At 39.3% G+C, this 13,224-nt stretch overlaps 1 protein-coding gene across 2 annotated transcripts in view; it reads right to left on the minus strand.

Annotated features, from left to right (window-relative positions):
* The window catches only part of USP46 (ubiquitin specific peptidase 46), a 77,887-nt gene that overhangs the window by 44,410 nt on the left and 20,253 nt on the right, over positions 1-13,224 (minus strand). For both annotated transcript variants that reach the window (XM_043971421.1, XM_043971419.1), the window contains exon 2: positions 2,733-2,813. In XM_043971421.1, coding sequence (XP_043827356.1) covers positions 2,733-2,813 — 81 coding nt within the window. The remainder of the gene's footprint in view (positions 1-2,732; positions 2,814-13,224) is intronic.

Consider the following 13,224-nt stretch of genomic DNA (forward strand, 5'->3'; position numbering starts at 1 on the left):
TTTATATGTATTTTCTCATTTGATCTTCACAACAAACTTGTGAAGTAAGTAGTGTAAGGATTGGGTTTGGGGGTTGTTTGTTGTTGTTGTTTTGGACCAGACCTGTGATTTCAATCATATGAGAAACTTCCAATCAAGAAAATCCCTCTACCATTAAAAAGCAGCACGGGCTCTGTACTTCATAATATCAGAGGGTTGAGTAGAACACTGAGAAATTAAGTGACTTGCCCAGGGTCACACAGCCAATGTATGGCAGAGGTTGGACTCAAACCAACATCTTCCTAAAAGCAAGCTCTATCTACTATGCCACACAACCTCTCAAAAAAACTATTATATCCCCTATTTCTTACAGGAAATGGAGGCTGAGAAGTAAAGGAACCTTCTCAAGGTTAGAGAGTTACTAAGTATCAGAATGGGGACTTAAATCCAAGTTTTCTGACTCCAGCCCCAGTGCCCTATCCTCTTTGAAATAGTAAAGGATGCACCCTAATTCCCTCTTTAGTTTGTGGTTTGTGTTTGCCCCAAAGGGAAACAGATATTCTCTCTGATGTTATTAATATCATCCCATGAATACCTGAAGTCCTATAACCTCCCCATGCTTCTTACCAGCCCCTTATTATTAGACCTGTGATGAGAGTCTGAGGTGAGAGTCCCACATTATTTCACTGAAATTTGGCCCTTATTCAACAGACAGTGCCTGAGAGATGGGGTTTGGTGGAGAAAGTTTCTGGAATACATTTCCCTTCTCTGTATTTGAATGGTTTTGCCAGGTTTAATAGTGTGTCTATACAAAAAGAGGCAGATAGAAGAAAAGGAGGAAGGAGAAAGAGAGGGAAGGAAAAGGGACAGAAAGAGAAGGGAGAGGGAGAGAGAGAAAGAGGGAACAGAGTTAGAGTGGGGGAGGGAGAGAGGGAAGAGAGGAAAAGGGAAAAGCAGAGTGGGGAGTCAATGATTTCCTTTAAAAAACTAGATGGAGGGGGCAGCTGGGTGGCGCAGTAGACGAAGCAATGGCCCTGGATTCAGGAGTACCTGAGTTCAAATCCGGCCTCAGACACTTGACACTTACTAGCTGTGTGACCCTGGGCAAGTCACTTAAGCCCCATTGCCCTGCAAAAACAAAAACAAAAACAAAAACAAAAAAAAACCAAAAACAAAAACAAAACTAGATGGAGCTGTGATATATCACATTAGCTGTGAATATGGAAAAAATTAACAAGTCTATGGGGGGGGAGGGGGATAAACATCAGTTTCCATAATTCTGCTTCTTCCATTCAATGACCTAAATTTTGATTCTTCCCTACATACCATTAATACATTTCTCTTTGTAAAGGCAAACTCTCACTCACATCAGTAATGGGCTTCATGGACAAATCAAATCCAAGGACTAGTGCACAGGGGTCTAAGACAGGATATTTAAATAAAATATGTCTGTATTTCACTCACAGACTTCCCTTTTATATTCCTGTTCCAACACACAAATATCACACCCAGTTCTAAAACCTCCCTTCTCTCCTCACCAGCCTCTCATTATTTCTCCTATAAGGAGGGCCCAAGGTTGGAAGCCACGTTTTGTCACACACGGGGAAAGGGGTTGCATTGAGAGGGCTTCTGGGTTTCAACTTCCACACTGGAAATTATACATTAGCCTAGAGCCACCTTATCAGAGAGTGCTACCGGAGCAGCTGCAAAGGAGAGCCAGGTGTTTCTGAGAGAGTGTTCATATGCTCCTTTAAGTCCTCTACTCAGAGAGGTAGATGAGGAAGGGAAACTGTAGGGGAGCCGGGTTGTATTACTTGATCACTTGGCTGTAGCCAGCTGGTGAGGAAACCAGACCCTGCTAGATCTTGTTATGCACAAGGTTTTGCTCCTGGCCAGTTCAAAGAAGATATTACTAGAGCAGAAGTGAACCGGCACCAGGAGTTTGCAAAAACTATCTAGTCTTACTTACCCCACCAGGAGCTGGGATGCTTTCTAGGTTCACTCTATTTGCATTAGGAAACCCCATCTACTTCTCAAGACCCAGTACAAATGTCGCTTTCTCCATAAAGTCTGACCTAATTATCTCCATATCTCCCCAAAGCCGGAAATGATTTTTGTTTTCCTTGTATTTTGCAAAATAACTTGGTTGTATTTGCTGTATAGAATTATCTTTTTTCCATTTGGTATACCTGTATGTGTCCTTACCTTCAGTAATCACACAATCTAGAAGGAGAAATGTTTTATTTAACTTTTGCTTTGAGAAATGTTTTAGTTCATCTTTTTTTATCCTTTAGAATCTAGCCTAGTGCTTTATATAAAATACAGTATTTAATAAATATTTGTGGAATTTGAATTTAATTATGCAAAGAATTCAGTAGTAACCTAAGATTTTTTATCCATATGCTTTAGAAAAAAGGGTAAGTTGGCCTGCATATATTTTCTTGGAGTGGCCATCAAAATAAATATTAATTCATCATTGAATTGTTTAATTTACCCTTAACCATTGGAAACTATGTAGATAGGAGTGATCCCATAAGTACAGCTCCAGGAACTAGCCCAGATACAGTGGCTAAGGTCTTTTTTAAAGCAGCTAAAATTGTCTTAAAATAATAGACTGAACTTGTCCTTCTGAAACTTCCAACTTGCCATTTTCTGATCACTACAATGAAATTACTGAAAATGGAGCAATGAAAACAGAAACCATGGGTTCCACATGGGAGAATAGACGGGCATTTAATGAAAATAATACTTACATTGACCAATCCAAAGTAGTGTTCATTGATTGGAAACTGCTCTGGACCAATGTCTTTTTCCAGAGCAGAGGCATTGGTGCCCTGGAGAAAGAAAAGTGATACGTTCAATTAAATATAAAATAGACAAGATGAAAAAACAAAACTTGAAAAAGTCAGCTCCCAAAAGAAACATTTCCTTTGGTCAGAGACGCACCGTCTAGTGTAAAGAAAAAGAGGACACACCAAAATGAATTACAAACAGCAGCACTTGGTCAGCCCACAAGGTACAGAAATGATGGGCAGGCACGGTTTTGTCTCCACATCAGTGTCCCTCTCATGCTAGACAATAAGGGGTCAACAATGGAAAGGAACACAAGTTAGGAGTCTCTCTCTCGCATCCAGCCTCCCTTCTTCAGTCTTGGTAATATGCAGCTCTTTTCCTCAAACCTTTTGTCCTCATCTTCCATTATGTCCTAAGAGGAGGTACGAAACAATAAAATTGAAAAATCATGACCGAAAAATTCCTTTGGAATAAAATGTTGGATTTATATGGAAGTGAATGTCTATCCTCCACCACCAATTTCAAACTTTCAGAACTTCCTTTCATTTTTGATGAAAGGCCATTTACCTCATTTGATCCTCACAACTACCCTGGGTTGTATGGCTGTTATTATTATCACCCCCCCCCCATTTTTCGGTTGAGGAAAACAAAGCAGAGATTAAGTGAGTTGCCCGGAGTCACACAGCTAAGAAATTTCTGAGGCTGGATTTGAGTTCAGGTATTCCCTGAGTGTTCTACCCACTGGATCAAATAGGTTAATGTTTGTAAAAGCACTTAGCACAGTTTCCAGCACATGGAAGGCACTTAATAAATGTTTATTGCCTTCCCTTCCCCCAGGTAGAATCTAGACATTCCCAATGGCAACCACTTGATGAGCCAACCAAAACAGTCCTACACTTTTGCACAAGAAACAATTATTCTCCTCCCTGACCTTGGTAAAGCTTCCTTCAACAATGAATCTATTGGCATCAAGGAGAAGTGAGCCAAAGTTTATGCAACAATGTGAACTTAACGAGGTCAGAAAGAATGGAGACCAAATCAAGTACATGAACATGTTTTCTTTGCATGCAACTGGCCAATAACCCATCTGACAATGTCCAACCCTTAAGACCCTACTGTCAGGCAACCTGCCTGCCTACCTTCTTCACTCTGTCAAGCCTCCACAGATTTTTTATATTGATATTTTTTTAAGGCAAGAATTCTGTCTTTTTAAGAACTGAAAGAAAACAAACATGATGTGATGGAACTTCACAAAGACCTGTACAGGGATATAGAACAGAAGTCTTTCTTTAGGTTTGTTGTTCTTTCTTTCTTTCTTTCAGGTCAATGAGGGTTAAGTGACTTGCCCAGGGTCACACAGCTAGTTAAGTGTCAAGTGTCTGAGGCTGGATTTGAACTCAGGTCCTCCTGAATCCAAGGCCAGTGCTTTATCCACTGTGCCATCTAGCTGCCCCTGTTGTTCATTAATATATTTGTTTCTACCTTGTTGAATGTTCAAGTCCCTTGAGACACTGTACTCATTCTGTAAGTGTCTTTGTTTTGGCTGTTGGTTAAGTTTACAATAAAAAAATTGTTTAATCTCATTTTAGCTTGTATCTTGCTTCACATGATCAGTATTTCCTGCTAATAGACTAAAATAGCTTCTAAAGAGCTGAATGAATGGGGTGAAAATAGGCACAACTGCTATTGGAGACCTTGAAAAGCGGAAATGCAAAAACAACCTACTATAAAGCAAATAATAACTTGAAGGGATAGAATTTTCCACCCTCATCTAAACTGCCTTTTCTTCCCCATTCAACTTGTATATTATATTTGCTGTTTCAATAATCCAATTTCTTTAACTGTCATTTAGGCATGAAGTACAGTACAATACTGCTTAAATCTATTTTTCTCTAGTGATGAAAGAGCCTATATACTATCAGTTCTTCTGCCTAAGATAGGTGTCTGCAAAGAGAAATTCATGTCCCTAGATCAGAGATTCTTAATCTTTTTTGTGCCTTGGACATCTCTGGCAGTCTGGTTGTATCTATAGACCCCTTCTCAGGATGTTTTTAAATACGTGAAATAAAGGATTATCAAAGAAAATCAATTACACTGAAGTAGTTATCAAGATATTTTTAAAGACAAATGAACACATGTATAACCTATATCAAATTACTTATAATCTCAGGGAGGGGAGAAGGGGAGTAGAGAGAGAATATAAAACACCAAACTTTTAAAAAACTAATATTAAAGGGGCAGCTAGTTGGTGAAGTACATAGAGCACCAGCCCTGGAGTCAGGAAGAACTGAGTTCAAATCCGACACAAGACACTCACTAGCTGTGTGACCCCAGGCAAGTAACTTAACCCCAACTGCCTCCAAAAAAAAAAGTGAAAAATTGTTTTTGCATGTAATTGGAAAAAAATAAAATATTATTCATAAAGTATAAAAAAAGTATATGGACTTCAGATTAAGAATCCCTACCCTAAGAAATTAAAATGAGTATATACTCACCATGATTTCAATCTTATAATTCCATTTCGGCTTGATGAAATGAATAGAAGGCCTTGGAGTCAGGAAGTTCTAGCTTCACGCCCTGCTTCTGGCTATGTCACCTCCACAAACTACTTAACATCCCAAGCAACATGCTAAGCCTCTAAATTGCTGGTGATCTGTTCTCATCAGCATCAGTATTGGCATGAAATCACAGGTCAAAAAATTAAAATTTCAAATAAAAAAAAAGGCATTTATCAAACACCTACCATGTTCCAGGCCCTCTAGGGTTTTTTTACAAATGCAAAGCCAAATAGGTCTATCCCCAGACCAAAAAAAAGTCTCTCCCCCTGACCTCCACACCCTCCCCCTGTTCTGCCTTTCTGGCTCAAATATTAAACTCCCCCTAAATTGAGGACTTTCCTAATGACCCTTCCGGAAATTCTTTTGAATTTACTTTTTATATACTTTGTAATTACTTCTCTGAGTACATGCTGTATTCCCCTGGTAGAATGGAAGCTTCCTGAGGTCAGGGACAGTTTAATTCTTTTTCCCCTTTGATGTCCCCAGGGCCCTGCATGGACTAGATATTTAATAGGTATTGGTTAAATAGAATTGTTACCCAAGTATGGGTTCCATTTTGAGATTCTGTGATTCTGACACTGCTTTTACAGGACACACATGTCTAACATAAGATCATAATACTCAGGGGGCAAGCTAGGTGTCACAGTGGATAAAGCATGGGTCCTGAATTCAGGGACACCTGAGTTCAAATCTGGCCTCAGACACTTGACACTTACTAGCTGTGTCACCCTGGGCAAGTCACTTAACCCTCATTGCCGTGCAAAAAAAAAAAGATCATAATACTCAGAGCTCACAAAATGTTTCTCCCTGAGACAAAAACGTACTCAATCCCAGAAATGTTGAACACACACACACACACACAATTATCTTCCTAAGATCAGTTATTCTCTTGTTTAATCGCCTAAGAAACATGTTATTTAAAAATTCCTGATCCTAATTTTTAAAATGGACTGTGTCTGGTTCTTACTGAAAAGAATGATCCTGAACCCAACCCCTATGAGTGGCAGCATTTGTATTTGTGGTAACACTCATACTCAAGAACCAGGGTGATACGATGGGTTGACAGTGAAACGGGCCACACTTCTCATCCTTTAGTTTCTGTGTTCATCATTCCAATGACATGAAGGTTCTCAGGACCTGGGTACAAATGCTGCCTCTACCCGGGCAATGTTGGACAAACCCCTTTTCCTCCTGAGCCTTAGGTTCTTCATCCACAAAATAAAGGGACTAGATAACTTCTAGAACCCCACAGGAGCCTTCTTGTCTCTCCTCTTCCTTCTATCCCATGCTCACCCAAAAAGGGAGGGGGGGGGCGCGGAGAAATGATACTAAGAATTACTATGTTAGAAATGGCCTCAGAGGACCAAACTCCATTCATCTTTGAAATAAACCTCCTTCTGAGTTCTACCAAACTCCTTTTATGACACAAATATGGTGTTGATACCAAAACCAGGCAGAGCCAAAACAGAGAAAGAAAATTACAGACCAATTTCCCTAATGAATATTGATGCAAAAATATTAAATAAATTATTAGCAAGGAGATTGCAGCAAGTGATCACCAGGATAATACACTATGACCAGGTGGGATTTATACCAGGAATGCAGGGCTGGTTCAACATTAGAAAAACTATTAACATAATCAACCACATCAATAAGAAAACCAACCAAAATCATATGATTATCTCAATAGATGCAGAGAAAGCATTTGACAAAATACAACACTCATTCCTATTAAAAACACTAGAAAGCATAGGAATAGGTGGAGCTTTCCTTAAAATAATAAGCAGTATCTACCTAAAACCATCAGCAAACATTATATATAATGGGGATAAGTTGGAAGAATTCCCAATAAGACCAGGGGTGAAACAGGGATGTCCATAATCACCTCTATTTTTTTTGTTGTTTTTGGTGAGGCAATTGGGGTTAAGTGACTGTCCAGGATCACACAGCCAGTAAGTAAGTGTTAAGTGTCTGAGGTCAAATTTGAACTCAGGTCCTCCTGACTCCAGGGCCAGTGCTCTATCCACTGCACCACCTAGCTGCCCCACACCTCTATTATTTAATATTGTATTAGAAATGTTAGTTATAGCAATAAGAGAAGGAAAAGGAATTAGAATAGGCAAGGAGGAAACAAAACTTTCACTCTTTGCAGATGATATGATGGTATACTTAGAGAATCCTAAAGAATCAACTAAAAACTGCTTGAAACAATTAACAACTTTAGCAAAATTGCAGGATATAAAATAAACCCACATAAATCATCAGCATTTCTATACATGGCCAACAAAGCTCAGCAGCAAGAGACAGAAAGAGAAATTTCATTTAAAGTAACGGTAGGGGGCAGCTAGGTGGCACAGTGGATAGAACACCGGCCCTGGAGTCAGGAAGACCTGAATTCAAATCCAGCCTCGGACACTTAACACTTACTAGCTGTGTGACCCCAATTGTCTCACCAAAAAAAAAAAAAGAAGAAAGAAACAGTAGACAATATAAAATACTTAGGAGTCTACCTGCCAAGACAAACCCAGGAACTCTATGAACACAATTACAAAACACTTTTCACACAAATAAAATCAGATCTACATAACTGGAAAAATATAAATTGCTCATGGATAGACTCAGCTAATATAATAAAAATGACAATTCTATCTAAATTAATTTACCTATTCATTGCCATACCAATCAGACTACCAAAAGATTATTTTATAGAGCTAGAAAAAAATAATAACAAAATTCATCTGAAAAAACAAAAAGTCAAGAATATCAAGGAAATTCATGAAAAAAACGCACAGGAAGGTGGGCTAGCTGTCCAAATTTGAAGCAGCAGTCATCAAAACTATGTGGTACTGGCTAAGAAATAGAGTGGTGGATCAATGGAATATGTTAGGCACAGGAGACACAATTGTAAATGACTATAGTAATCAACTGTTAGATAAACCCAAAGACTCCTGCTTCTGGGATAGGAACTCAGTATTTGACAAAAACAGCTGGGAAAACTAGAAAATACTAGGATACTGGCAGAAACTAGGAATAGACCAACATCTTACACCTTATACAAAAATAAGGTCAAAATGGGTTCAAGATTTAAACATAAAGGGTGATACCATAGATAAATTAGGAGAGGAAGGAATAGTTTACCTCTCAGATCTATGGAGAGGAAAACAATTTATGTCCAAACAAGAGATAGAGAATATTATGAAAAGCAAGATGGAAGACTTTGATTACATTAAAAACAGAAACAATGCAGCCAAAATTAGAAGGGAGGTAGAAAACTGGGAAACAATTTTTACAGCCAGCATTTCTGATAAAGGCCTCATTTCTAAAATATATAGGGAACTAAATCAAATTTATAAGAATCCAAGTCATTCCCCAATTGAGAAATGGTCAAAGGATATGAACAGGCAGTTTTCTGATGAAGAAACCAAAGCTATCTATTCCCATATGAAAAAGTGCTCTAAATCACTATTTTAAAAAAAAATTTTTTTATTTTTTAGTGAGGCAATTGGGGTTAAGTGACTTGCCCAGAGTCACACAGATAGTAAGTGTTAAGTGTCTGAGGCCAGATTTGAACTCAGGTACTCCTGACTTCAGGGCCGGTGCTCTATCCACTGCACCACCTAGCTGCCCCCTCTAAATCACTATTGATCAGAGAAATGTAAATTAAAACAACTTTGAGTTACCACCTCACACCTATCAGATTGGCTAATATGACAAAAAAAGAAAATAATAAATGTTGGAGAAGCTGTGGGAAAATTGGAACACTAATGCATTGTTGGTGGAGCTGTTAAGTGATCCAACCATTCTATTTTGGGGTTTTTTTGTGGGGCAAAAGGGTTAAGTGACTTGCCCAGGGTCACATAGCTAGTAAGTGTCAAGTGTCTGAGGCCGGATTTGAACTCAGGTCCTTCTGAATCCAGGGCTAGTGCTTTATCCACTGCGCCACCTAGCTGCCCCTGATCCAACCATTCTGGAGAGCAATTTGGAACTATGCCCAAAGGCCTATGGGACTGTTCGTACCCTTTGACCCAGTGGTACCACTGCTAGGTCTGTATCCCAAAAAGACCATAGAAAAGGGAAAAGGACCCACGTGTACAAAAATATTTATAGCAGCTCGCTTTGTGGTGGCAAAGAATTGGAAATGGAGGGAATGCCCATCAATAGGGGATGGCTAAACAAATCGTGGTCTATGAATGTAATGGAATACTATTGTGCTGTAAGAAACGATGAGCAAGGAGTTCAGAGAAACCTGGAAGGACTTACATGAACTTATGCTAACTGAGAGGAGCAGAACTAGGAGAACATTGTACACAATAACAGCAACATTGTGTGATGAACAATGGGAATAGACTTGGCTCTTCTCAGCAGTGCAACAATCCAAAATGGTTTCAAAGAACTCGTGATAGAAAGTATTCTCAACATCCAGAAAAAAACCTGTGAATTATGAATGCAGATTGAATCATACTGTTTCTACCTTTGGACTGTGGGGTTTTTTTCCTTCTTGTTTAGGTTTTTCCTTTGTGCTCTGATTCTTCTTTCACAAGATGACTAATGTAGAAATGTTTGATGTGACTGTACATATACAACCTATATCAGACTGCTTTCCGACTTGGGGAGGAGGGAGGGAAGGGAGGGGGGAGAAAAGAAAAATTTGGAACTAAAAATCCTGTGTAAAAATCCTTATATGGAATATGTAACTGGAAAAAAATAAAATTAAATTAAAAAAAAATTTTAATTAAAAAAATTAATAAATAAGCCTCCTTCTTAAGAAGCTTTTCTTTATACTAAGCTGAAATCCAGTTTCCTGTAATTAACCAATTAGCCCTGTCATCTGGGACCACGCAGAACATTGTCTAACCCTTCTTCCATTGGACAATTCCACAAATATTTACTGAACATATCGTAATATCCCTAAGTCTTCCCTCAGTGCCCTCCCACTGACATATGTACAACATAGTTTCCAAGAACAACATTTATATAGCTCTTATTTACTATGTGCTAAGCACTGTGCTAATCACTTTAGAAATATTATCTCATTTGATCCTCAAATTCATTAGGTTAGACACAAAGATGACTGTTCTAAAGGTCTTGACAGGCAACAACAGTATTCTGAAGCCAAAAAGAATAAGATTCATCAGATACGTGTGAAGTTCTACACTTGGGTTCAAAAAACCAATTACACAATGTACAAACTAGGGGAAGTACAGACAGAAAACCGTTCCTGTGTGGGTCAATGACGGTTTGAAAATGTGTTGCCTAGAATCAGGGCAGATATTTTTTAGATGTGATTTTTTTACCAGGGCAGAAATTGATAGGACTCTTATCTCCCTGGTTCTGCACATCACACTTCTGTTATTGCATTGTAAGATGACAGTAGCTTTTATGGCATCTAGGTGGCGCTGTGGAGGGAGTGCTGGGTCTGGAGTCGGGAAGATTTCCCTTCTAGGGTTGTTTTGAGAATTAAACAAGATAATGTTTGTAAAATACTGGCACCCAGCAGGCACTTAATAAGTGCTTCTTTCCTTCCTTCCTTTTTTTTTAAGTGAGGCAATTGGGGTTAAGTGACTTGCCCAGGGTCACACAGCTAGTAAGTGTTAAGTGTCTGAGGCCGGATTTGAACTCAGGTACTCCTGACTCCAGGGCCGGTGCTCTATTCACTGTGCCACCTAGTCACCCCCTTTCCTTCCTTCTTAATGGTTGCTCTATCTTACTGCTGATTTATAGTATGCCACTTATTGCTGTTGCTCGGTAGTGTCCAATCCTTCATGACCTCCCTTGGGGTTTTCTTGGCAAAGATACTGGAGTGGTTTGCCATTTCTTTCCTAGACTCATTTTACAGATGAGGAAACTGAGGCAAACAGGGTTAAGTAACCTGCCCAGGGTCACACAGCAAGTAAGTGTCTGAGGCCACATTTAAACTCTGGTCTTTCTTACTACGGGCCTGGCACTCCATCTACCCTACCACCTAGCTGCTAAACACCACCCCATCAGGTTTCCCTCACACACAGACTTATCATCCAGCCTGTTTCCTCCATCCTCAAAATATACCAGAATTATCACTTTTCTTTCTGCCTCTGATCCTGAAGAGATAACCTTCTATTCATTAAGGATAATCCAACTACCTGGCCCCTTGACCTTCCTCTTTCCTCCTGCCTCCTTCAAGACCTTATTCTGAGTCACATCAACTTTTTCATACATTTTTAATACCCTACTCTATGCTGGCTCTTTCCCCTCTGCCTACAAAAGCATTCAAGTTTCAACAATCCTCAAACAATCTTTCCTTGTCCATCTAGCCCACTCAACTACCCTACCATCTCATCTCTCTCCTTCCTCTTCTCTGTCAAATGAGGTGAGGGAAAAGACCTGCCTGTGCCCAATAATCCAATTTGCTTCCTACTTACTCTCCTCTCCACTTTCCACCCGGCTTCTACTCCTACAATTCTATAGAAATTTCTCTCAAAGATGACCAATGACCCTGCTACTTAAGGGTCAGGCCCTTTGTCACTATTCATTTTTCTTGATTTTCCTGTAGCTTGTCACTCCTGATCACCCCCCTCCTATTGGACGCCCTCTCCGTCCTCAGATTTAGAAACACGTCAACTCTACTGGTTCTTCTTCTCCCTCTCAACCATTCCTTCTCTATCTCCTTAGCTCAGTCTCTCCATAACCTCTTAATGTGTCTGTCCCCCATTTTCAACTTCATTTTTGCCTTAGGCAAAGAGAGTACAAAGAACTAGTTTCATCAATGATGAACATATTTGAAAGCAAATTTTTTTCTTACCAGTATGGGTTAGAGCTTTTCCCTGATTACAAATTAATCTCTCACATATTTTTATCCTCAGACTCAGGATTGAAATATGTTGAGAACCAATTGTTTCATGTATGTATACAGGGAAAGTTTCATTAGAAAACAAATATGGGGGCAGCTAGGTGGCACAGTGGATAAAGCATGGCCGGGGATTCAGGAGTACCTGAGTTCAAATCCAGCCTCAGACACTTGATACTTACTAGCGGTGTGACCCTGGGCAAGTCACTTAATCCTCATTGCCCCGCAAAAATAACAAAAAACAAAGAAAACAAATATGAAATGCTAAAATAATGACTTTTATATTCTGGTAGAGGAACTCGACATAAAACTAGAATAATCCATGATTGTTTTATATTTCAACAGAGAAAATCAAGCATCTAAAGACAGAAAAAAGTCTAGAGTTCATATTTCTGCCAGTAAACGTATGGTAACCATTCAGAAAATATGGACTCTGAACTGTAATAAGCCCCAGAGATGAGTTGGTAAGATTAGCTTTTAAAGAGCACATCTAAAAACATTGTGGCTGTTGCTAAGTAACATAAGCTATAATGCAACTAGGATGTCTAAGTGGATGAGATGGGCCTCGAAGGGAAATAAAGAATATTGTGATTCAATTTGTACTACAAAAGCAAACTAAGAATACTAATAAGTCTTCTTCTTTGCAACAAACTAAAACTCAACTGAGATCAAAGAATGCCACTGTACAGGGTGGAAAGGACAAGAAGAGCAATGAGTTATAAGCATGTAACTCAAGCAAATCATACAAAAACATCAGACAAACTATTGAAAAGAGCGAGAATAGGGGCAGCTAGGTGACGCAGTGGATAAAGCACCGGCCCTGGATTCAGGAGGACCTGAGTTCAAATCTGACCTCAGACACTTGACACTTATTAGCTGTGTGACCCTGGGCAAGTCACTTAACCCTCATTGCCTGCAAAAAAACTAAAGGAAAAAAAGGGGGGAAAAAAGAAAAGAGGAAGAATAGTCTTGGAACTCCTCATTTTGCTGAAGGGAAAAACTGAAGTCTGAAAAGGGGAAAGAGACTTGTCCACAGTTCTCCAGATAAGTTAGCAGCAGGGAGTAGGATTA

The sequence above is a fragment of the Dromiciops gliroides genome, chromosome 6 (genome assembly GCF_019393635.1).
Source record: "Dromiciops gliroides isolate mDroGli1 chromosome 6, mDroGli1.pri, whole genome shotgun sequence".
Lineage (NCBI taxonomy): Eukaryota > Metazoa > Chordata > Mammalia > Microbiotheria > Microbiotheriidae > Dromiciops > Dromiciops gliroides.